The sequence below is a fragment of the Macrobrachium rosenbergii genome, chromosome 59, assembly GCF_040412425.1.
Source record: "Macrobrachium rosenbergii isolate ZJJX-2024 chromosome 59, ASM4041242v1, whole genome shotgun sequence".
NCBI classification, from domain to species: domain Eukaryota; kingdom Metazoa; phylum Arthropoda; class Malacostraca; order Decapoda; family Palaemonidae; genus Macrobrachium; species Macrobrachium rosenbergii.
The window spans coordinates 6,835,208-6,861,319 of NC_089799.1; the positions used below are offsets into that span (position 1 = coordinate 6,835,208).

Genomic DNA, 26,112 nt, shown 5'->3' on the forward strand with positions numbered 1-26,112 from the left:
GGCTGCGACCAGGAATGGTTGCGAAATTTGGGTTGCAGCAGAAATAGCGGGACATAGATTTGCAACTGAGCAGACGATGACTCCCTGAAAGAGAGGTTAGGAGTTAACACCACAAGGAAGAGAAATGAAATCTCCCTATAAAAGTATTACACAAATGCACATTCTTAAATTCTAAACATTACGTAGCCCAGATGATAAATATAAGAAATCACTTAATCACAATCTTGGAATCGTAGTGGATTGGGCTCTGAAACAATGAACACGTGTTGCCACCACACAAAGGGGGAAGCTTCAAACACTTATATCACTTAGACTAATTTGCCCTTAATTTGCACTGGGGAAGGGATATGGGGATGCTTATCACTGAATCGGTTACGTTGATTTCAAGGTGAGTTATGGGGCGGGTTACAGGCTGCCGAAGCAGGATGACTTAAAGGGAAAGGCTTTTGTGGAGAAAGGAATTGAAATTTAAAGGAATGGAAAAATCAAGGGATTTCAGGGGGGAGGGAAAGGCCTGGCGTACTGACTACTCACAAATCACGAACCTGGTCTACAGTTGTTGGCGCCAAAACATGATCGACTCGGCCATTCATTGAAGTAGCGTTCACCCAGCTAAGACGGAAGGAATGCAGACATGTGTCTTCGACTGGATATCGGAGGCCTCTGACCCCATCTCCGCGAATGCTCTTGGCTTGGAGCTTGTTTGTCAAAATTTAGGCCTATCGGACCTGCAAAAAGTCATACAGCCAGCAAAAAGAGCAGAGGGAAAGGATCCTTAAGATTATGTACTTGGAGGTTAAGGTCCTACCTGTTGGCTAGCCCCACTATGTCCCTTAAGCTCACAATACCTAACTACTCCCACATCATGTGATGGGGGTGAAAAGGGGGTCTACATTGTTTCCCCAGATCAGGTGAGTGGGGGAGTGATTCCTACGTTGGTGGAAAGTGGCTTTAACTGCTGTTCTCTAGTTCAAAATACGCTCACCTCTACTTCGCCCACCATATTCCCCTGCCCTGATAGTCAAATGAAAAGAGAAACTGCATTTCAAGATAATGATGCACTGGTGGCTAAATGAGGGAGGGATAAATCCGTGAAAGGTCCCCCCTTTGGAAAGGCCTTCACACCCTTTCACTGCTAAAGGAACTTACCTAACTGCTAAGAGGGGTTCTGAATTGGCTAATTTACAAGCCTAACCTATCTAAGGGTATAGACATTTCTGCTAACTGTCTCTGACGACAGGAGAAATCTACGTCTAGGCAAATGCACATGGTAAACACCTAACCTACCCTACTATCCTACGACTCTGGCACTGAACGAGCTGGCACTAACGAGTGGCATGCAATGAATTATGATCGGCACAACGCTTTACGATTAATACGCAACAAATGGAAACATGAATAACCTGAAGGGTAAATCACAATGTACGATTAAGTAATGTATCAGTTTGAGTCTGGAGTAGGTTGGAAGGAAGGTTAGTTAGGAAAGGGTTAGTGGTACAGAGGCCTACGTGGTTAATGCTTAATACTACTGGATCAGAGGTCACACAGGCTACCTCCTCTGGGCAGGTGCCAGGATCACTCTGAGATGGAGGCGGCACTGTGCCAACGGGGCACAAGTGCTAAGAAGAGCTTATGGCTCTGATTTGCTAAGTGGATTTCTTCCGCCCCTTCTTCTTCAGGGCCTCCAGGGTCTGGCTAGGCCGTTCCTATGGGGCGATGAGGGTACTGACCCTGAAGAACGGCCAGGAGTGCCGTCAGGAGCAGGATCAGGGGCAGTCTCAGGGGCTACGGGCTGGTCTCCTACTTTGGCTGCTGCGACAACTGTTGTGGAAAGAGAATCAGTGTCTGCCTCCTGGCTGGACAGTTCCTGGTCGACCAGAAAAGAGGTAATGTCCAGGCCTGCCAGAGGATCATCCTCGGCAGGCGGAAGAGTGTGAGAAGAAGAACCGTCAGGGGTCGGAGGCTCGCACTGAGCAATGATCAGGGTTGTGAGGTTTGGTGGATCCCATGTAGGAGGATCCGGGTCAGGTTCTGAATCCGGCACTGGCACTAACTCAGGACCAGGCACGGGAAGTACGCTTGGCGGGGAGCTTCCAGCCGGGATAGGCAGAGCTTGGCACTGACCAGTGCTCGCAAGTGGCACTGGCAGCGAATTGACGTCAGACAAAGCTGAAGGGGGACCTGGAGGAGCAACACCCCTCAGTGTCCCAGGCGTGATTTGGGACAGTGATTCCTGTCTCGACGAGAGGGCAAGGCCTTTTGGTTCTGCGGAAATGGCCGCTGCAGCTAGCTTGCTGGGGCACTTGGACCATCTTTCGGAGTGCCCTCTTATGTTGCAGGTCCTGCAGTGGTAATTGGCAAGATCCCTTTGTGATGAGGGAGTAATTCTTTGGTGGCTGTCCGGTCACGAGATCTGCGGGCTAGACCTGGAATGCGTTCGTGGGGTATTGCCTACTGTCGCTCTTGGGCGAATGGACAGTTCGGCTGACGGTGGCACAGCTGTCACAGAGGCTGTGTCCCGGTCAGAAGGGGTTACTGAGGACGCGCTGGCGGAAGCAGTCAGGCAACAGAGGGGTGTGGGGGTAGGACATCCCCAGAGGATGTCTCGTCCAAGCAGGAACTCCACTCCATGCCGAATATGCTTGATGACGCCAAGGCGGTGAATTTTGTTGCTCCAAGGGGTGATCACCCTGAGTTCAACTGTGGGGATGGCCAGGGACTGTTCGTCCACCCAGGTCACAGTCTACTTGGTGTGCTCATCTACCTTGGCACTGGCTGGCACTTGGGCCCAATCTATCAGGCTAATATCTGAGCCAGTGTTGGCAGTAGTTGGCAGGTGCACTGGTGGGCTGGAACCATCCAGAGAAGCCACTGAGACGGACTGTGTCCAGACCCTCTCAGGGTGAGTTCTCTCCGGCAGCTCAGCTAAGGAGGCGGTGGCACTTATGTTGACGTGCCTGGGAGCAACCACATGTTTTAGGCATGCAAGATACGCGGAGGAGGAGTGTCCTGAAGCTCCACAGTCTCGGCTGGGGTCCCTGGGATAGGTTGATCTCCCAGCAGTGACGGTGTGCTGGGAAGATTGTGTGGAATTAGGAGGAGAGGAAGATTGACGGTTACTGGTAGGCTGCCAAGGGTTGTTGCCTTGTTGGTTATTGTCCCTGTAGCGGCACTCTGCTTCATTATGGCCGTGCTTCTTACGGATGGTGCATGGGGGTTTATTAGGCGGTCCGTTCCGTGGGCGATTGAAGGCTGAGAGGTGTCCGGGTGGCACTAATTTGCGTTGCAAGGTGCTGTGGGATGGGTTATACATCTCCCAGGCATCAGCTAAGCAGCAGGCTTCCTTGAGGGTGGCTGGCTGCTTATCACTAAGACATACAGCCAGAGGCCCGGGTGCACACTGGAAGAGGTCCTCCAGCATGGTCTGGTTGAACAAATCCTCAAAGGTGCCGCACCGCATAGACTCGAACCAGTGGGTCCCAGCTTGGGTCTTGTGACAGGCCCATTCAGTCCAGGACCAGCCGACGTTCTTAGCCATACCTCGGAATTGTTGTCTCCACCTTTCAGGGGTTATTTCATATGCCTTAGCAATGGCCTCACGGATGGCAGCCATGTCCCCTCGTTGATCTCTTTCCAAGGCTCGGTGGGCAGCCTTAGCCTTCCTGTCCAGGTGCTTGGTAAACAGTAAGAAGGCCCTCTCAGCCAGGCTGACGTCATAGGTCTCGAAGAGGAATTCGATCTCTTCAAGCCATTGTTCTGGCTCGTCTTCAGTCCATTTTCCTGCAAGGTTACTGACTGTCGACAGAGAGGTATTTAGTGCAGACGGAGTGGGGCTAGAGGCTTGTTGGGCTGCTAAAGCTTCTGCGCTTTCCTTCTTGGCTCTCTCCAACTCGAGCTCCCTGTCCTTGAAGGCTAGTTCATGCTGTCTCCTCCATTCTTCTCTTTCTTCTTCTTCTCTCCACTGCTCAGCTTCTTGCTGTCTTCTTCGCTCCTCTCTTTCTTCATCTTCTCTCCTTCGTTCAGCTTTGTGCTGTCGCTGTGCTTCTTCATACTTGCGCTTTTCAGCAATCTGCTCCTTTACAATTTTTGAAGGGCCTGGCCTACAAGGCCGTCCTCCTTCCCTATATCCCTGAAATATTGGTGTTCCTCAGTTGACATGTTGCTGATGGGGAAGGGTGGCTGAGTAGATTTTTAAGAGGTGCTAAAGAAACGAGCAGGATAATGTTACTGCTGATTTATTGGTGACCCAGGTGGTTTATATAGCGGCAGACTGACGTCACGCTGAGGAATACAATGCGAACAAGGGTGACCTGAGGTCAATAACAATTAACAATAAATATAATGAACAAATACACTTTGAGTTACACAAATGGACAGTAGCTGAGTTGAATACAATCTGATACCTGAGAAAGAGGGACACATAATATACAAGTTGGAGACAGGTAAATATTTACATACAATAATTTAAATGATTGGGTCTGACTGGACCTATGTGACAATTACAACAACCTAGGAGCGGCGAATCCAGGAGAGGCAAAGAAAACAGGTCGTCACCACAGAAAACCCACTCAGCGGAGACTTTACAAATACTCCCCCACCAAGACGTGGGTAACATCTGATTAACCGGCGTATCTGCTGGGGATCTGAAGGGTGGCGCGGCTACGTGAAAACAGCGGGGGAACGTGCTGTGTGGGGCGGCGGCAGGCTGTGGGTGTGGCGGATGCTTCTGGGGGTGGCCGTGTGTCCGCTTCCTGTGGGGAGCTGGCTGCAGCGACGACTGTTCAGGCGGAGGGTGCAGTGCGGTGACGTCTGTGTCCTCCTCCAGGAGGGCAGGCTTGATGTGGTCTACCAACACCCAGTTGTTCTTTCCGTGAAGGGCGAGCAGTGGAGGGCGGATGGCGTCATCCCTGACGAAGACGTGGGTGGTGGAGGACAAGCCGGGCGGCGTGAAGGCGACTGACCTGTCAGTATATGTCCGCTTACAGGAGGCGAACTTGCCGACTAAGTCACGAAGCCTCTGGACAGATGGGTTGTGGCGGTCCTCTGTGACTAGTTCGCCTGGGACTACGAGGGGCTCGCCATAGATTTTCTCAGCTGTGTATATGTTGCCGTCAGCCCTGGGGGCAGTTCTCAGCCCGAGGAGGACCCATGACAGCTGGTATTTCCAATCCTCAGCGGTGCAGCGGGTCATGAGGGACGCCTTCAGGGACCTGTGGAAACGCTTGACCAAGCCGTTGGCTGTGAGATTGTAGGCAGTGGTGGTGTGATGAGCTGTCCCCAGCAGGCGTGCCAGGGAGGACCACAACTCAGTTGTTATGTGGTCAGGGACACCAAAACGGCTGATCCAGCTGGAGAGTAGGGCCTCAGCGCACCCACTGGCGGTGGCTTCTTGCATGGGCGTGGCTTCGGACCACCTTGTTGAGCAGTCAACAACTGTCAGGATATATCTGGCCCCGCCTGACGGGGGATGAGGCCCAACGATGTCAATGTGAATATGGCCGAACCGCCGCCCCAGTTGTGGAAGCTCGCCTACCCCGGACTTGGTGTGACGGCCAACTTTGCTGGTTTGGCACTGAGGGCACTGTCTCGCCCAGGTCCTTGCGTCCTTCCGCATTCCGTGCCAGACAAACTTCTCTGTCAGCAGCTTGGCCGTCGTCCTGCGGGAGGGGTGGGACAGCCCATGGATGACGTCAAATACCTGGTGGTGGCAGGAGGTGGGCACCAGGGGCGAGGCTGGCCGGTGCTGACGTCACAGAGGAGATTTGGACCCCAAGGGGCGAAGGACACATGCCCCTCCACTTCAGGGGCATGATGGTGGTGCAGTAGGCTGGAGTTTCCAGGTCGGCGGCCTGCTCCTGGCGAGGTCCTCGTAGTTGATCCCGAGCTGCACCGCACTGAGCTCAACTCTGGAGAGGGTGTCTGCCACAGGGTTTTTCCTGCTGGGGAGGTATTTGACTGAGCAGGTGAACTCTGCGATGGCTGCGAGGTGTCGCTACTGCCTGGAAGACCATGCGTCCCCCTGCTTGGTGAAGGCGTGGACCAGCGGCTGGTGGGCTGTGTAGATTGTGAAGGGCGTACCCTCCAGGAGGAACTTGAAGTGCCAGACTGCCCGGTATACCGCGCAGAGTTCCCTGTCGAAGGTGCTGTAGCAGGCGTCTGCGGGGTTGAACTTCTTGCTAAGAAGGCGATGGGCTGGGGGGCGCCATCGACGATCTGCTCCAGGATGGCTCCACATGTGACACTACTGGTGTCCATCATCAGCTGGAGGGGAGTGGTGGGGTCCTGGTGGGCCAAGGCAGTTGCCTCGGCAAGGGCGGCCTTCGTCAGGGAGAAGGCCTGCTGCTGGCTGGGTCCCCACGCTAAGGATTTTGGTTGGCCTCTCAGGGCCTCCGTCAAGGGGGCCATGGTGTGTGCGATCCCGGATATGAACCTCCTGTAGTAATTCACCATCCCAAGGAACTCCTGGACGGCCCTGACGGAGGTGGGGACGGGGAACCTGGTGACTGCTGCGACCTTTGATGTGAGCGGGCGGACACCATCCGGGGATATCTTGTGACCTAGGAAGTCAGCTTTCTCGACGCCAAAGGTGCAATTGTCGAACCTGACGACGAGGCCGTTCTCCTGCAGGCACTGCAGGACTGCCCGGATGTGCCGCTGGTGCTCTTTGTGGGACCTGGAAAATATAAGGATATCATCCACGTAGCAGACGCAGAACTTCAGGTCCCCCAGGATGCTGTCCATGAGCCGCTGGAAGGTCACCCCTGCGTTCCTCAGGCCGAAGGAGAAGGCGAAAACGTAGGACCCGAAAGGCGTGATGATGGCGGTTTTCAGGATATCCTCTGGAGCAACTGGTACCTGAAAGTAAGATTTCAAAAGATCCAACTTAGAAAATATTTTGGCTCTGTGGAAGGAGGCCATGAGATCCTGCATGTTTGGCAGGGGTAATGGTCAGGTTCCGTTGCGAGGTTGAGCCGCCTGTAGTCGCTGCAAGGCCTCCAGGAGCCATCAGGTTTCTGCACCATGTGGAGAGGAGAGGCCCACAGGCTGGAGGCCTTCTTGCATATTCCCATCCGTTCCATTTTGGTGAAGGCATTCTTGGCCTCCTGAAGGCGCCGAGGGGGAAACCTCCGGAACCTTGCATGTGTAGGGGGCCCTTCATCTTTATGTGGTGGTAAATGTCATGTTTAGCTGGGGCCCCGGGTACCTGGCGGAGCTCGGGCCTGAATACGTCAGGGAACTTCTTCAGCAGCTGGGAGTACTGGTGGGGGGTAACTGAGCAGATGGTAGGCGTGCTGGGCCCCGTTGCCAGCGGGAGGGACTGGCAGGAGTTGGTGTCGAGGAGACACTTGCTACCGACATCGACTGCCAGCCTGAAGTGAGCAAGGAAATCTGCACCCAGGAGCGGGGTCCTTACGTCCGCGACGACGAAGTCCCAGGAATTCCTCCGGCCAAGGATGGAGATCGACAGGAGCCTGGTGCCATAGGAGAGGATGGGGGACCCATTGTCGGCCATCAGGAAGGCAGCTGGGTCCGGTGTGCGCTTGCGGTCCTCCCTGGACAGCAGAAAGATTGATCTAATGGCCCCTCTGTCGACCAACATCATCCTGCCGGAGATGGTGTCGTGGATATAGAAGCCTAATGGCTCTGGGCTCTTGGGTTCTTCTGTTGCCATGGCAGCCTGTCCTGCTGGCCGCCGCCTCCCCCGTTTTTTAGACGGGCGAATGAACATGGGGGTTGGCAGTTCCGGGCGTCCTTGCCGTACCGCTTGTGGTAGTAGCAAGGGCCCGGTGGGTTCCACTTGTGGTGATACGGTGGCCGCCTCCTGGTGACGGCACTTATCTCCTCCTCCGCGCCCTCCTCCGCGCCCTCCTCCTGTTGAATGGTGCTGATGGGGTGTGCGGGTGCTGATGCCCGTTTCACTGCCCTTGTGGAGTCAGTTAGCTGCTGCGCCGTGTGGATCAGGACCTCGAGGGGCATGGTGTAGGGCTCGAGGATTTGAGTGCAGACCTCTCGGAGGAGCTGGCGGAGGAGAAGCTCCTGCGACAGGCTTATCTCGGATTGCTCTCTGCTGCCGTCAGTGTCTGGGAGGGTGAGGAGGTCCTGGATTATGCCCCACAACTCCATGACGCTCTGTTCCTGCCACAGGTTGATGACGAGGTCGAGGGCGCGGATGGCCCTCTCGGCGACTGGCAGGGAGCAAGTCTCGATGAGGGACTTCTTTAGGAGGTGGTAGGTGAGGGGGTGTGTGGCAGACACCCACGGGATGAGTTTCTTGTAGATCTCCTCTGGTAGGGCGTTAAGTACTGTGTCGGCTTGCAGTACCTGGCCTTGAATTCCACCAGCCTGAACTGACCCTTGACCCTGTACAGCCACGCTGACGGGTTCCCCTGAGTGAAAGGCGGCAGCTTTATGGCGAGGGCGGCTTTTGCTTGTCTGCCGGGCAGGGCCCCGGGCAGGGCGGTGTGCAGGGCATGGGCAGCGGTGTGGAGGAGCGCGAGAGCCTGGTCGCAGGGGTGGGCACAGGTGATATGGGCGGGAGATAAACATCTGAATCCGCTAGGTTAGCGGTTAACTGAACGAGGGATGGGATGTCCGCGTCCATGCTCGCTCTAGCCCACTTAATTGGAGTGAGATACTCACGTCAATACGCGCTTGGAAGCGTGCCATGTGAGTCCGCTAATGACGCTGGTGATTTGCCGATGAGAGTCAGCACGCCCGAATGCTGGTTACAGTGCCGTAATGAGTCCGCTAGGGGCGTGGGTAGTTCCTGGAGCCAAGACTGAGTCGCCGTGTGAGTCCGCTAATGGCTCCGGGAACCATTCCGGGGTCACCACTTTAAGAGGTGCTAAAGAAACGAGCAGGATAAGGTTACTGCTGATTTATTGGTGACCCAGACGGTTTATATAGCAGCGGACTGACATCACGCCGAGGAATACAATGCGAACAAGGGTGACCTGAGGTCAATAACAATTAACAATAAATACAATGAACAAATACACTTTGAGTTACACAAATGGACAGTAACTGAGTTGAATACAATCTGGTACCTGAGAAAGAGGAACACATAATATACAAGTTGGAGACAGGTAAATATTTACATACAATAATTTAAATGATTGGGTCTGATTGGATCTACGTGACCCGACAACGTAGGAGCGGCGAATCCAGGAGAGGCAAAGAAAATGGGTCATCACCACAGAAAACCCGCTCAGCGGAGACTTTACAGATTAACTGGGTGTTCCCGGAGGAAAGGGTTTGTGATGACGAGGAAGTGTCCTTAGAGTATTGGAACTTAAGTGAGTGGCACCTTTAAATGAGGTGGCACTGGGTGAGTGTGCCGTATGAAGGTCACACTAGATGAAAGCGTTCCTGAAGGAAGTCTGAGTCCTTATGGGCGGATACGCAAGTAAATGAAGTGATCCTGAAGGTATTATATCCCTTATGAGCGGAAACACTTAGGACAAGGGAGTGCTCCTGAAGGCTCTATGGTCCTTATGGGTGGAAACACTGGTTGTATGGCACCCTGTTTCTTCAATACAGGTGCAATGGCTTATAAGAGGTTAATTTGGTTGGGTGGCACTGTGGTACCGGTGCGCTCCGTGGAGCAATGCAAAATGTCAGTGCCTGAAATGGCAGTGAAGGTGAATGGTACTCTGCCTGGGCAAAAGGTAAGTAAGGAGTAAAAGGTAAATGAGAGACTCCAGCAGAAGGTAAGGAAGAAAAGGAAAGTGAAAGAAGAAAGTTAAGTGCTTCAGTGATTGGGTGCATAGCAGTGCCGCAGATTAGGGGCACTGTGAGAAATGGAAACTGGGTGTGACACGCGTGGGTGGCTAGTTATAAGAACTAGAGATCGCTGCCTAACATGAGGACAGGTAGGATATGAGGAGTGCACTCAATGTGCGATTTAGCACTTGCTGTATAAGCAAGTCTGGAATAAGATATACCCAACTCATGCACTACAGTTGAACAACACGTAATTAGATAAATGTACGTGCGCTCTATAGCGTACGAGAAATTATCTGGGCTGAAGCACGAAAAGGAAAAGCAGGTATGCGAGATTATTCGTTAAACACAAGTGCTTATAAATTTCATGCACTTTGAATATGATAAAATTCTAATAAGTAATGAATTTGAAATTTTAACGTGAGTGTATTAAAGAGAACTCTTTGTATTTAGCTTTTATGACTCGTGGGTTGTTTTCCAAACTCGTAAACGAAGTGGTGCCGATCCCGTGTTAAGATGAAAGGATAAGTGAGGGAAAAAAAAAATCTCTCTCTCTCTCTTGGTGAGCATTGTGTAATGGAACGTACTTGTTATGAAATTTAAAGTCACTTTACTTTATGTTTATGAGCAAATGAATTTGGTATGCGAAATTACGTTGTTACTTTTCTTCTCCACTGAACTTTTAGTATTTACGTAATCTTTTTACTGTCTCGCCCTCGTCATGATAAGTTACATGGTAGGTAAAGGGGTTTCAAATTGTTTCAAAGATATTCACTTTACGTTAGGGCACAGAGGGAGGGAGGTTCGTTCCGTGAGCGACAGAGAACGGGGAAGTGGAATTGGATGGAAACTACGGACATACTCTACTTTCTTCAATAAATTCGGTTTTTGAATGAAAAGATGAGTAGTTTAATGTTAAACGTTAACAACGTCTTTACTTTAATGCACTGGGAGGGTGGTTAAATTAACGTTTGGGAATGATTTTCTTCACTGCTACTACAATGAACTTGATTTGCGCATGCTCACTCGAACAGAACGCTTCTGACTCGTTGCTACACGGTTTCCTGTAAGCTACTAGTTATCCCCAAAATTTATCACTGACCGAGAAATTGTACACTTTCTCTGCCGTAACTATTCCGAAATAGCTCTTAGCTACTTATTCTAGCTCACACTTGCAATAATTCCCTAACTACACACTCCCTAATTCCTATGTGGCAACATCACACTCTGCCCCTACACCTGAAAATTTGTGGGAGGGCAATTCGCGCCTCTCTCTCTGTTTCGCTAACTTAAAACCTTTGTACTGTCACTTGTGTTCTACGCAAATTCTAACAGCAGATGTGTTTCGTTTCTTTAACAGAATATTAATATCACTTTTCTTATTTCCTAAATGTTAGAAACATGCAAATACCCTTTTTTACCTTGAGTCTCTGCTCCAGTCGCTTCTATGCCTTTGTGAATAATGAAATGATTACAGTAAATTTAAATGCCTGATTATTCCTGGTCTTTTCTAGTCTAGCGTAATAGCGAGGCTAATTATTGCTAATATGACTAGATCCTGGTAATTTGGTTGCCACTGTTATAAACTGGGACCTTGGTTGGGGAGAGAATTGGAACCACTTTGTATAATTGACTGCCAAAGAACCAAGAAGGCCCGAGTTTATAAACAAAAGAAAGCTACTGGAAACTTACCTTAGATTTTCCTGGATTTATAAGTAAATAATTAAGGTCACCATTAGGAATTAGACGTCTTTGACAATTTAAAAGTTTTTTTTTTTTTTTTTTTTTTTTTTACAGAGACTGGGCAAGTATGCAGGAAGACAAAACAGAATGTAAATTGTAACCAATGTACAGGCACATAAATGATATACAGTAGAGCAATAATGCAGTACTTGGCAAATAAGCAATGTAAATATGAAGGGGCCAAGGTACAATCATCCCCGTTATAACAATAACTCGGTTAGGTTAAAATTACATTAAATCGTCTCTGATGGCTATTCTTGAAAAGGGATGAACTCCAGGGTAATGGAATCAGTTCATTAAGATAATTTCTGTGGGGGCCAGCAACGGAGTCTTGCAATCAGGCTGCGACCAGGAATGGTTGCGAAATTTGGGTTGCAGCAGAAATAGCGGGACATAGATTTGCAACTGAGCAGAAGATGACTCCCTGAAAGAGAGGTTAGGAGTTAACACCACAAGGAAGAGAAATGAAGTCTCCCTATAAAACCATTACACAAATGCACATTCTTAAATTCTAAACATTACGTAGCCCAGATGATAAATACAAGAAATCACTTAATCACAATCTTGGAATCGTAGTGGATTGGGCTCTGAAACAATGAACACGTGTTGCCGCCACACAAAGGGGGAAGCTTCAAACACTTATATCACTTAGACTAATTTGCCCTTAATTTGCACTGGGGAAGGGATATGGGGATGCTTATCACTGAATCGGTTACGTTGATTTCAAGGTGAGTTATGGGGCGAGTTACAGGCTGCCGAAGCAGGATGACTTAACAAAGGGAAAGGCTTTTGTGGAGAAAGGAATTGAAGTTTAAAGGAATGGAAAAATCAACGGATTTCAGGGGGGAGGGAATCACGAACTTGGTCTACAGTTGTTGGCGCCAAAACACGATCGACTCGGCCATTCATCAAAGTAGCGTTCATCCAGCTAAGACGGAAGGAACGCAGACATGCATCTTCGACTGGATATCGGAGGCCTCTGACCCCATCTCCGCGAATGCGCTTGGCTTGGAGCTTGTTTGTTGAAATTTAGGCCTATCGGACCTGCAAAAAGTCATACAGCCAGCAAAAAGAGCAGAGGGAAAGGATCCTTACGATTAAGTACTTAGAGGTTAAGGTCCTACCTGTTGGCTAGCCCCACTATGTCCCTTATGCTCGCAATACCTAACTACTCCCACATCACGTGATGGGGGTGAAAAGGGGGTCTACATTGTTTCCCCAGATCAGGTGAGTGGGGGAGGTGATTACTACGTTGGTGGAAATTGGCTTTAACTGCTGTTCTCTGGTTCAAAATACGCTCACCTCTACTTCGCCCGCCATATTCCCCTGCCCCGATAGTCAAATGAAAAGAGACACTGCATTTCAAGAGTAATGATGCACTGGCGGCTAAATGAGGGAGGGATAAATCCGTGAAAAAAAAAAAAAAAAAAAAAAATATATATATATATATATATATATATATATATATATATATATATATATATATATATATATATATATATATATATATATATATATATATATATTTCAAGAATTATGTTTCAGAGTTACAGAAACCCAACATTAATATTGCCCTTATCTCCTGCGAAGTAAAAACAGTTTCTTTCTTTCTTTCTTTTTTGCATGTATTGCGCGAGAAACATATGACGTTTGGAAACCGCATTTCCTGTCTTCTATTAGTCTGCGTGACAGTTTTCCTCCACCGCATAAAAGTTACGATTGTGGTTTGAAAAAAATTTGATAGGCAACGTATTATTATTATTATTATTATTATTATTATTATTATTATTATTATTATTATTATTATTATTCATATTCAGAAGAATTATTCATATTTTTAACAAGAATTATTATTATTATTATTATTATTATTATTATTATTATTATTATTATTATTATTATTCAGAAGATGAACCCTACTCATTTGGAACAAGCCCACCAAAGGGCCACTGACTGACTTGAAATTCAAGCTTCCAAAGGATATGGTGCTCATTAAGCAGTAAGCGAAGGTAAAGGGAAATACAGAAAGACGAGATCTCACTTATAAAAAAAATAAATTAATACAATAAAAAAGATAAACAGATAAAAATGTATTAAAATGCAAGGAGAATAGTACTAGGGTAGTAATGCACTGCAGCTTCGCTTGGACTTCTGAAGTTCCAACTGAACGACATCTTCAGGGAGACTGTTCCACAGTCCAACTGTGTGAGGAATAAAGGACCTCTGGAACTGAGAAGTTCGTCAGCGAGGCACATTTACATTTGAAGATTTTACCGTTTGTATGATTTTAATGGAAATTGTTGGATTGCTGTTGCAGAAACTTTACAGGAATAAAGTAGCTAATTTGTGTCAGTCTTCATCAGATTTGGAACACCGTGCCTGGACCGTCCATCCACAATCAGACATTTTATAGCCTATTGTTGCTTAGATTTTGACAGCTTTGAAATGTGACCCTTTGTCACTAGCTTACTAGTTCATTTTAGGTTTTCATAATTCATAATTACTTGTGAATAGCTAGTCGTATTTATTAGTTTCAGAAAAAGACTTTGGGGCATTTCATTCGTCACCCAAATCAAGCAATTTAAATCTAACGATTCACTCGCCCATCCACAATTACATATTTATAAAACCTATTATTGATTAGATTTGAAAGTTTTAAAATGTGGCCTTTTAACATTACCTTTCCTGTTGATTTGAGTTCACTGTAAACTTACGAATAACGTCATATTCATTAGTTTTAAGAAAAGACTTTGAAGCATTTCATTCGTCACCCAAATCAAGCAATTTAAATCTAAACAATTTACGCAAGACTCCTCTCAGTTGTTTTGAAGCGCGGCCGGAGAGTGACGCAGGGGCGAAAGAGCTGGAACAAAAATCACGTGAAGTGTTTGTCAATGTCTATGGTGTTTGAAACTACCGCGTGGGCTTTCATTTCCCCGTCCTAATCGATACCAATTTGCTGTTCGTGCAACAAAGACAAATTCATTTCACTTCTGTTTGCTCTGGACCGTTCACTTACAGCAATCGTTATTGACCAGTGATTGTTACCTTCGGGGCGCGTTTCTTTTTTTGTAGCGTGTTTTTTGGGCATTTTTTGAATTGAATTTAACTTACGGAAAGTTTCTCCATTCCAGATTTTATGAATGCTGTTCTCATCGAAGGAAACATAATAATCTTTGTATCTGCCTTTTGCATGATTCATTCATATTCAAAGTTTGAAAGTTATTATAGCATTACAAAGCGCTACGCAATTGTTACGAAGTGCCCAATAAAACTGCAGTGCAAGTTTAACGATAATTACGAACTGAAATGTTAATATAGCTTAAGTTACTGCCTTTTAGTCATATGTATACGAATGATCAGATGACAGTGATGTCGTATCTCAGTGTTATGATATCACGAATATTCGTGTCATATGTTTTCATGAATACAAGGTTGTATGACAGTGTTATGATATGAATATTCGTCTCATATATTTTCATAAATACAAGTATACCATTAATTTGGATATATAACTTGTAATGAGAAGGAGAAAATATACAAATATACATAAAGATTTAGCCATAGGTAATGGGTCTTTGCCTCTGTATGTAAATTGTGCACATGAGATAGTTCATAACTCTCGAAGATCTTTTTTTCCTTTTCTATAGTTATCTCCTATATCCTTCTTCTACAGATCCATCATTGCTAGGATGCCCTTTATTTCCCCTTACATAGTACGCAGGATATCTCATACATCCTTTCCTTTACAGTTCCATCATTTCTAGGATGCCCTTTATTTTCCCTTATATAGCACGAAGGATACCTCCCACATCCTTTACATACAGTACCATCATTCTCAGGATGCAGTAGTTTCCTTATGTGGTCTCCCAAGTCCTTGGATAAAATAACCATTACTTTCCTAGTCTCATTCATCTTCTTCCTTAAAAAACCAATAATCGAGCAACGTAGACATAATTGTGTAATGGTGATAAAGACAGGAGTAAGACTGAAACTCGTAAAGTCATATGATTCTTTTACTCATATTTATGAGAAATAAGAAAAACCAAAAATCGAAATTCGAAGATGAAAACCATCAAAACTTAAAATACCAAAAGGACTGATAATATCTTGTCACAATACTTTGGTTTTCAGGAATTTGAGACAAAGAGTTGGTCTAGCCTTTGCTTTTGCATATTTCAGTATTCATTCTTTCATTTGTCATTCATTCATCCGTATTCAAGCTTTATGTATCATTTTCCATTCTCGTTTCACCCAGATAACGAGAAATAATTCGACGGAAGTTAGTGAGTTAACAACTATCTGGCTCATTCTACAACAATTGCCATATTTGGAAGTATTGCATAGTTTTTTCAACAATAGAAAAGCAATAGTTTGGTTTGTTTTAAACAGGCGCATCTGCACAACTGAACGCAAGACATGGAAGCAGAATTTCAAAATAATGCCCGTGGCGAATCATGCTCCAAGCATTTGGCCGAAGACCTAAATCGAGCATTGTAATGAAAACTCCAAAGTAATTGTGATGTGATGCGTAATCACCATTTATTTTATTTTTGCTTATAATGACTAAGCGTTATTGCATTTCTAATATTCCGGTGCTTGGAAGGAACAAAGGTCATTGGTGGTATTAGTCTGCTTTTCCCGTCATTGTTATAGAAGACACGCTCGTTACGATAACTATTGTGAAGTTTTTAAAAATCTTCATGCACAAATTTGCTTCGTTGCTCGATTCCACCACACGCTAATCATACCGACTGCATTGTTTTCAATACTGGAGCCATTGGGAAGGCTAAACTATTATATGTGTAATACACAACATAATAACTCTCATTGTTGTTAAAATGAGAGGAAAATAACGATTGTTATATCCCCGCCCCGCATATCACTGCTATATGTTGAAGAATTTCTTTTCATCCGTGATTTTAACTAACGATTTTATCCTCCATCTTTCCAGGTAAGGGACCGATCGTTTGTGGTGACTGTGAGAAAGTGTTTCGAAAGGATTTGGTAAGTAAGTGGCAGTGCCCTTGTTAATAAAGAACTAAGGAAGTTCTTCAGTGGATTTAGAGACTATTAAAAATAGAATAGAATAAAATATAGAATTTAGGCCGAAGACCAAGCGCTGGTACCTATGAGGTCATTCAGAGCTGAAAGGGAAATTGACAGTGAAAAGGTTTGAAAGGTGCAACAGGAGGAAAACCTTGCAGTTGTACTATGAAATAACTGTTACGAGAGGGTGGAAAGTAAGAAGAAAGAAAGAGTTTATGAATCGAGGTACAGTAATAGGAATGAAAGGGGTTGCAGCTAGGGGACGAAGGGACATTGCAAGGAACCTTAAGTAATGCCTACAGTGCACGGCATGAGGTGCCCTGACGCCACTAACCCCCCACGGGCTAGAGACTATTAATGTCTCTCTCTTTATGATAAAGTTAAAAAGTTACTCCACGAACGGTAGTATCTGTCACTTTATAATCATCAAAGTTTATTTGTGGTGCTGAAATATTTCCCAATGATAGAAGAATTGGTTGTGCCCGTATGTTCGTGATTAGCTAGTTACCCTTTCGATTGCGTTGCTCGTTTCTTATTTATCAGTGACGAAAAGCAAGCATTAATTTTCTATACGAGAAAACTATTATGCCAGCTTTGTCTGCCCGTCAGCACTTTTTCTGTCCACTCTCAGATCTTAAAAAATACGGAGGCTAGAAGGCGGCAAATTAGTATGTTGATCGTCCACCCTCCAATCATCAAACATACCAAATTGCAGCCCTCTAGCCTCACTAGTTTTTATTTTATTTAAGGTTAAAGTTACCCATAATCGTGCGTCTGGCAACGATATAGGACGGGCCACCGCCGGGCCGTGGTTAAAGTTTTATGGGCCGCGGCTCATACAGCATTATACCGAGACCACCTAAAGATATATCTATTTTCGGTGGCCCTGATTATACGCTATACAGAAAACTCGATTGCGCCGAAGAAACTTCGGCGCATTTCTTACTTGTTTCAGGTCGTGAATAAAGTTTGATATGTCTATTACTGACGAAATAGCAAATTATCCCGAGGATTTAGTGAACAGGTTTCTGTTGTTTAATATGATGTGATCTGGAAAGTTCACCCATGGCGCGAGTGAAAAAGTTTTATTCGTCACTTTGTTTATAAAGATAAAAATCAAGTTTTTCATGGGACAAGCGCATTGTTTTTTGTTTATTTATTTTTGGTAAAGTGTGACAAGCTCTATGTTTTTATCTTTGACAGAATTAGACATACGTAGCTAATGCGAGTGAATAGATTTTTAATCCTATTTGAATTAACCAGTTTCCTTTTAGTTTCCTGTAAAAGAAAACTACTGAGATGGCTTTGTCTGTCCTTCCGCACTTTTTCTGTCCGCCCTCAGATCTTAAAAACTGCTGAGGCTAGAGGGCTGCAAATTGGTATGTTGATCATCCACCCTCCAATCATCAAACATACCAAGTTAAAGCCCTCTGGCCTCAGTAGTTTTTATTTTACTTAAGATTAAAGTTAGTCATGATCGTGCTTCTGGCAACGCAACAAGACGGGCCACCACGGCCGGCTGAGAGTTTCATGGGCCACGGCTCATACAGCATTATACACTTTACAGAAAACTCGATTGCGCCGAGGACACTTCGGTGCATTTTTACTTGTTTGGAGTTAGTGCTAATTTTTTAAAATTGCACTATAGTAAATGATTTTCCCTTCTGGTGCATGTGCAAGGGTTTTTCACTGTGACAGAGCACCTTAGTTTCCTCTTTTGGCGTTAGTGTATAGTTTTTCTAAAGGCAATTACATAAATCAGCTTCCTTTTTGGTGTGGGTGCATAGTTTATTTTCGTTTAACCGCAATAAAACGCATGAATGTCCCATTTTTTATAGATGCAAAGATTTCTTGTTCCTACACCATTTTCCATTTTGGGAAGGGTTTAGTCTTTTGTTAAATTTTATAAAGTTAATTTTGTTCCTATTTTAGTGCAAGAGTTTGTTTATGTGACGAAATAATAATGCTTAATCTTGGTGTTGGTACTCGGATTTCCGTTTTCATTTTTCGTGAAATAAGTGAGTTTCTCGTTAAGCGCAATATTGATTATAACTTTTTTCTGATATGGATTAATATCTGTTTCTGAAGTTCGCCCCTGAGTTGCCATATCAGGAACATTTAAAAAAAAATTTTTAACTGCCTCACATCCAGTTTTAAGGAAGACATTTTTTAGACAATTATCATCATTATTTTTTACCTTGATTGATAAACTGTTCTCACATCTGAATGGCATTTGAAAGGTTTCCTGTAACTCCGGAAATGTATTTAGCATTTATAGGAACAAATGGGAGTCTAAAATATTACTGAAATTAGTTTGAGTTAACTGAAGAGACGCCTCTATCATTTATAGGAAAATATGTGTAAAAATTATTGAAATCACCGTGAGTCATCTTCAGAAATGTCTGTAGCATTTTTGGAAAAAAATATGACTCTAAAAATATTATTTAGAATCAGCGTGACTTAACCCTCACCCTATCTGGGACTCGTAACATGAAGAGCGATTGGCTATTGGTCCACAATAATAAAAGCGAAAGGACTGTATAGCGATCACGATAATCAAACGAATGAGAACAATGGGATTCGTCACTATTTTTCTTCGGCTCTTTTCTACTTTTTCGTCTTATGATACAGACAATGGTTATAATTGGCCTATTGTTTGACAAACTTAGTCCAGGCAACACGAAAGAGGAAATGGAAATGCCTGCAGATATCATTCACGAATTGTTGTTTTCATACGTTTTAACATTCTCACAAGCCTTGTTCTTTTCGCCTTGGATGTCTGCTAATTTATACATTTTTGTATTTATGTATGTGTATATATAATATATTATATGTACATATATACATGTACTGATATATATATATACAGTATATATATACACTAGTGATTCATAGATAGAGGGAAGCTGCTTAATGTTTTGGAAATATTAAAATAAATTAGTAAATAGCCAAATAGAGAGAAATGATGTATATTGTGACGAAGTGCCCAGTGTTTGATCTTCAAATTAAACCTGGTATCTAAGTGCTCGATATTTGATTACCAAACTTACCATTTATCCTACAATTATAGTTACCTCACAACAGCCAGACACCTGAACCCTCATCACATATACAAAACGACTGATTTCTCTAAAGGCAACAGTGATCCCTTATAAAACTTATCAATCATGAAAGAAAGCAGAACAAGTTCATTAAAACAGGTGTGAGGTAAAATCGAAGGGCATCACTCCAACAACATTATAAAAGTCTAAGTATTTTTATTTCCCTGGTTCGAGCTCACTTCAATTGCTTGAAGGAAAACATCTCACTTACCACTCTATATCTAATTCAAAGCAAAATTACTGGTGGGTCAATAAATGAAACTCTGATATAATAATTTTAAATAAAAAAATTTATTTCCAAATTCAAAGATTATACATGACATTAACAGTCTCAGGGAAATTTACTATTACTTGAAAACAAAACAAAATTGGATTAAATCTGAATTAATCATCAGTCAAAATTAAATCAGAAATTAATTTATCAATTACTCAATAATTATTCAAGTAAAATTTAAATTGCTAAGTAACAAAATTTGATTGAAAGGAAATACAAGTAAATTAATTCCCAAATGTCAAACAAAATAAGGCAATTAAATCAATAAAACAAAAATGTGGATACAAAAGAGACAAAAATATACTCTGCAAAAATTAAATCAAAAATGTAAAGCAAAGCATTAAAGCAATAGTAAACACACCACATATGTGTAAAACTCTTCAAAAGATAAAGCATAAAACATACAACATGAAAAGGACTAAAAAAAAGGAAAAAGTACCATTGCATACAATCACTGTAAATATTATTTTTAGTGCACTAAAACCCAATAATTATGTTACAATACCTTGGTACCAATTCCTTCGTACCAATTCCTTCGTGTTTACGAGGCGCCGTTACGTACACTTAATAAAATACACTGTTCAGATGGCTCAGACACATTTACTAAGGAATTAAACAGTTAAAGGTTATGAGTGACCATCATCTACCAAAATATCAATTACGTTACAACAGGACATGAAGTCCCGAGAGAGAGAGAGAGAGAGAGAGAGAGAGAGAGAGAGAGAGAGAGAGAGAGAGAGAACTGCATCTCTCTTCAGCATGGCTATTGGTCTCAGAATGAAGCCCTCTGTATGGGCGTCTAGATGGCATGGCCGCCAATACGAGTGTGTGGATGGGCCTTAGACGAGATTTTTATTTTAAAAACTCTTTAAAAAACGATAATTAGAGAGAAAATGGAATTACAGCTAATAATAATATTCATTATTACATACTTTCAGAACAAAAGAATCTCTAGTTACTATAATAAAATGAAAAGATATCGTCTCATGGAAAATCCCAAAACGATGTTAGGCAACTTTCCTGATACCTCCCAACAGCGTTTTGTACACTAATGGAGTCATATGAGAAAGTGTTATTTCAGCAGCCTCGTATATTGACGACCACAGTCGTCTCTTTATAGAGAACAACCACTCTCTGTCTCTCTCCCTCCACAGCCACACACCGTCCTTATAAACCATACAGGGTTTAATCACATTGACTTTACGCTAACTCTGTTATAGCATTTGCGCATCTGAATACAAAATTATACAGTACACAACAATACACACATACACACCACGACTAAGGGAGATTACTGCATTATGAAAACCACAGCATAAATAATATATATATATATATATATATATATATATATATATATATATATATATATATATATAGATAGATAGATAGATAGATAGATAGATAGATAGATAGATAATTCAGTATCTCATTGCCATCACAATTCTTCAGCTGCATATCCTATACAACGGTGGCTCCCCCCCTTTTCTCTCTCTCTCTCTCTCTCTCTCTCTCTCTCTCTCTCTCTCTCTCTCTCAAGTGAACAGGACAAAGAAACGGTCTAACCCAATACCCTTTTCTAGCCCAGACTGGTGCAAGAACAAGAAAAGGAAGAACCGCAGACGAAAAAAAAATAAAAGCTTTGTTCAATATCCTCTCTCCCTTCCTTCTTCTGAGCCTTCCACAGGCGATAACGGTTCTCATTTCCCGTCTTCCTCTCTCGCAGGGGACGTATCCTATCTGTCGGTCGGCCCTTGTCCCTTATTTGCCGTCTCCTTGTTGTGTCTCTCCCTTCCTCGGGGGCGTGAGGTGCCGATACTCCGCAGGGCGTGAAATAGACAGCTTCATTTGTAGCGTTTCGTGGGCGGACTTCTACTGGTCATTTTCCGCGTCGAATTCGGATAGATTTGCTGCTAAAGCGTCTCTCTCTCTCTCTCTCTCTCTCTCTCTCTCTTTTCAGTCGCATCTGAGTAATAACAATTATTTAGTTTTCTTCAAAAGGAGCAGTTTTCTATGGGTGCCAGGTACAGCAAACTAATACAATTTCAACGTCTCTTCTCCTTTCAAACTCATGAAAGAAAACTCTCTCTCTCTCTCTCTCTCTCGTCCCTGACTTCCATAGAGTTTCAAAATGTGATACATTACTCATTCTTTAGAAAATTAAAAGACTGTCTTTATGAAGTCCATAAAAACTTCTGATCATTTCTTATGTTTTCAATATCAGTTTCATCTGAGATCCATTTAACATTTATTTGCCTTTATAGTAATATTCATAATAATATGACAAATGCTCTTATTTGGAGATCTGAACCGCTACCAGGCTAGTACTTCATACATAAAGCCTTAGAAGCACAAAAGGGGTAGAACCGGATATATTATAGAGGGTATTCATATTGCACCCATAACTATGGTTTGAACCCGAGTGGATACAGTGTATATTCTGGTAAATGGCATGACAGCGATTCAGATCCTTACAAAAGAGGTTTGTCCTATCATCTAACTCCTAGTTGATCTAATTAGACAGCAATAATAATAATAATAATAATAATAATAATAATAATAATAATAATAATAATAATAATAGTTATTATTATTATTATTATTATTATTATTATAAATAATAATAATAATAATAATAATAATAATAATAATAATAATAATAATAATAATAATTTTTCCTGTCTCAGTCATCCTATTCGACTGGGTGCTATTTATAGCGTGGGGTTCCGGGTTGCATCCTGCCTCCTTAGGAGTCCGTCGCTTTTTTCACTATGTGCGTTGTTTCTAATAGCACGCTCTTCTGCGTGAGTCCTGGAGCTTCTTCGGCATCTAGTTTTTCCAGTTTCCTTTTCAGGGATCTTGGGATCGTGCCTAGTGATCCTATGATTATGGGTGCAGTTTCCACTGGCATATCCCATAGCCTTCTTAGTTCTGTTTTCAGGTATTATTATTATTATTATTATTATTATTATGCTTCCACGGGGCCGAAAGGGAAGCTAGAAACACCCCCTACGTTGCAAAATAAGTGATTTTGTTACAATATTTCTGAGTGTAGCTGTATATGCTTTCAGGGTGAGGAGCAAAAAAAAAAAGTTATTTGATTTTTTGTTGTGCTTCTTTTTCTTTTTTTATTTTTGTCTTTACACCGCATTTGTTTATGTTTATATGTTTAACATCTCTTTATTGTAGAGTTAGTCAGTCATCAGAGAGTATAGGTAGATTTCGTATTAGCTCTAACATACGTTATAATCGCTCTTGGATTTTAAAAGAACATCATTTAATTCTGTTAGTTTCTGGGTGTTCACATAATAATAATAATAATAATATAATAATAATAATAATAATAATAATAATAATAATAATAATAATAATTAATAATATTATTATTATTATTATATTATTATTATTATTATTATTATTATTATTATTATTATTATTATTATTATTATTATTATTCAGAAGATGAACCCTTTTGAAATTCAAGTTTTCATAGAAAATGGTGTTTATTTGAAAGAAGTAACAGAAGGCAATGGGAAATACATAAAAGACGAAATCAGGTATTAGAAAGGAAAATCGCGAAGAACAAACAAAAAATTTGAAAGAGGTGAGAGTATAAGTGATTAAATAGAAGCTGGAAAGAGACAGGCTTTAAATGTGAAAGAGAGAGAGAGAGAGAGAGAGAGAGAGAGAGAGAGAGAGAGAGAGAGAGAGAGAGAGAGAGTTGTAGATAATCATCCGTCAGATGAACCCGCCATCACAGTAGTACAGTCAGTCAGTCGTTGAGGGAACGAGATCGCCATGTCCAGCACAATATCTTTTATCCAGTCTCCTTTTCCTCACCCGTCAACCCCCCTACCCCCCAACCTCTGGACGAGTAAATTGGCTAAGCAAAGACCCGGAGCTTTTGATGCGCCCAATTGATCCGAACAGGATCAAAATATTTCTCCTCTTCCGTCCGAATAAAACTCAAAAGGCCAAAATGAAATTCCGGGGAAAGGGAAGAAGAAGAAGAAGAAGAAGAAGAAGAAGAAGAAGAAGAAGAAGAAGAAGAAGAGGGAAATAAAAAAAGTCATACTCTGATGAAATTACTCATCATCATCATCATCACAGGACGCTACGTCGATCAATGGGGCGCCAGAAGCTTCATCGCGTGTATCGAAATCCACTGGAACCGTACCATTCTCTCTCTCTCTCTCTCTCTCTCTCTCTCGCTGACAGAGAGAGAGAGAGAGAGAGAGAGAAAGAGAGTTAAAGCTGGGTGTCGCTCGCAACACTGAGGGGTGGGGGTGGGGGGTTGGGGGGGAAGTTTTCGGTAACCGCGTAGAATGCCAAGATGTCATAATCAGACTCGGTGAGATTAAAGTATCGTTTCTCTTTCGTCGTCCTCGGAAATTGCATTACTTAAAATTGCCTCTGATTAGGTTTCTTTTTAGATCTGCTAGACGTAACATTTTGTAGTGATTCTCCATTTAATCTAGGGAGGAATGTATTTACCTTACCGACCAAGGCTCTTTCATTCCAAGGTTTTGAAAGAATCTGGACGAACTTCGTTAACGAAATAGAAATCTACAGTTGAAGCTATACGGATCAAATGGTGCGCTGCTCTTTCTCTTATATTAAAAGATAAATATACGGAAATCAAAAAGGGAGAAGGTCCTAACCAGAAATGAACCTACCACCGAATAAAGTAAAGGATGGGAGATTATTAAGAAGCGGAAACGCCGCGAGATTTACGAAGGTTGGAGTCACAGTGAAAGAGCTACCGAGGCTACAATGTTGGGAGTTTCTGAGTATATTTGGGGGTTTTACTCAGCAAATTAGGGGGTTCCTGAGTAACTTTGGGAGTTTCTAAGAACATTGCTGAGTTACCTTGGGTATTAATGAGTAAAATTGGGGTATTGCTCAATAAATGTGGAGATTACCGAGTAATTTTGGTGATTTCCGAGTACTTGTGGGCACTGCTGAGATACTTTGGGTATTAATGAGTAAGTTTGGGGTACTGCTCAGTAAATGTGGACATTACTAAGTAACCTGGGGAATACTTGAGTAAAGTTGGGCACTGCTGAGTTACTTGTGGTGTTGCTGAGTAAATCTAGGGTAGGCTGGTCAGTAAATTTAGGCATTACTGAGTAACTTTGGGAATTTCTGAGTGTGTGTGTGGAATTGCTTAGTTACTGTGGGAATATTCCTCAGTAAATGTGGACATTACTAAGGTGGGGAATTTTTGAGTAAATTCGGCATTATTGAGTTACTTTGGGTATTACTGAGTAAATCTGGGGCATTTCTCAGTAAATTTGAGCATTACTGAGAAATTTTGGGAATTCTGAGTAAATGTGAGCATTGCTGAGTAACTTTGGGAATTACGGAGTAAACCTGAGGCACTGCAGAGTAAATCTGAGTATTACTGAATAACTATGAGAATTGCTGGGTAACTTTGGGCATTACTGACTAACTTTGGGCATTACTGACTAACATTAGGCGTCGCTCAGTGGATCTGGCAATTGCTGAGTGAATTTGGGCATTACTCCGTAATCTGAGGCTTTGCTAAGTGAATTTGGAAATCTTGTTAGGCCTAGTCTTTGGGCCTAACGGGACACTGGACTGCAGGGAAGAGGCGATTCTTATATTTCCACTTATCTTTCAACACTAATTGCTGAAAACTTTGTTTATGAAAGAAGCATAAACAATAGCAGTGTTCGTAAGGGCCTTTTCGTGAAAATGGATTCCAATAAAGACAACCTCTGAACTTTTTTTTTCATTCACGAGTGAATTTGATTCAAATGTGATTTGAAGCATCAGAGAAAGCTAGCTATGGCTACACAAATCCCACTCATTCAATCATACTGGATTATCTGACAGACTGCAGTCTCTCTCTCTCTCTCTCTCTCTCTCTCTCTCTCTCTCTCTCTCTCTATAAAAGACGTGAGATAACCTGCTCAAGGGAAACTTTAAAAACCGTTTTTCTCTTTCTAAATTAGGATTTGTAAGTTATTCGACAAAAGCGAATTTTCTCCATCCCAAATAAGTGAACTATTATTTGCTCTTTTGTTCTTTTCGTTGTATTTTCACATTATTATATATATATATATATCTGTGTGTGTGTGTGTGTGTTACGTGTGTGTATGTTTGTGTGTTGTACAACCTCCAAACTGAGCATTCAGAGGATTTGCTCCGCGGGATTCTGATTTGCTTGTACGCAGCCTGCAACTAAAAATAAATCTT

The 26,112-nt window shown here is 43.1% G+C and overlaps 3 protein-coding genes across 4 annotated transcripts in view; 1 reads left to right on the forward strand and 2 right to left on the reverse strand.

Annotated features, from left to right (window-relative positions):
* Window positions 1–6,405, reverse strand: part of LOC136837438 (uncharacterized) — a 6,707-nt gene extending 302 nt beyond the window's left edge. The window contains exons 1-4 of the mRNA XM_067102217.1: window positions 6,119–6,405; window positions 4,625–5,657; window positions 546–4,129; window positions 1–84 (exon numbers count right to left, since the gene is read on the reverse strand). The exon at window positions 1–84 is cut by the window's left edge and continues 302 nt beyond it. Coding sequence (XP_066958318.1) covers window positions 2,744–4,129; window positions 4,625–5,657; window positions 6,119–6,405 — 2,706 coding nt within the window. The 3' untranslated portion in view covers window positions 1–84; window positions 546–2,743. The remainder of the gene's footprint in view (window positions 85–545; window positions 4,130–4,624; window positions 5,658–6,118) is intronic.
* Window positions 1–26,112, forward strand: part of LOC136837477 (probable sodium/potassium/calcium exchanger CG1090) — a 222,266-nt gene that overhangs the window by 13,840 nt on the left and 182,314 nt on the right. The gene's annotated exons all lie outside the window — the stretch shown is intronic.
* Window positions 6,828–7,603, reverse strand: LOC136837439 (uncharacterized). The gene is made up of 2 exons (XM_067102218.1): window positions 7,020–7,603; window positions 6,828–6,855 (listed from the first exon to the last, which is right to left on the reverse strand). The coding sequence occupies exons 1-2, from the start codon at window positions 7,601–7,603 to the stop codon at window positions 6,828–6,830; spliced, it is 612 nt and encodes a 203-aa protein (XP_066958319.1).

What these genes read in the sequence shown, in the direction of transcription:
- LOC136837439 (XM_067102218.1), bottom strand. Translation starts at nt 7,603, where the DNA reads ATGATGTTGGTCGACAGAGGGGCCATTAGATCAATCTTTCTGCTGTCC. An exon ending in GGGCCTCTCCTCTCCACATG is followed by an intron (nt 6,856 to 7,019) that starts GTGCAGAAACCT and finishes TCTTACTTTCAG; the next exon opens with GTACCAGTTGCTCCAGAGGA.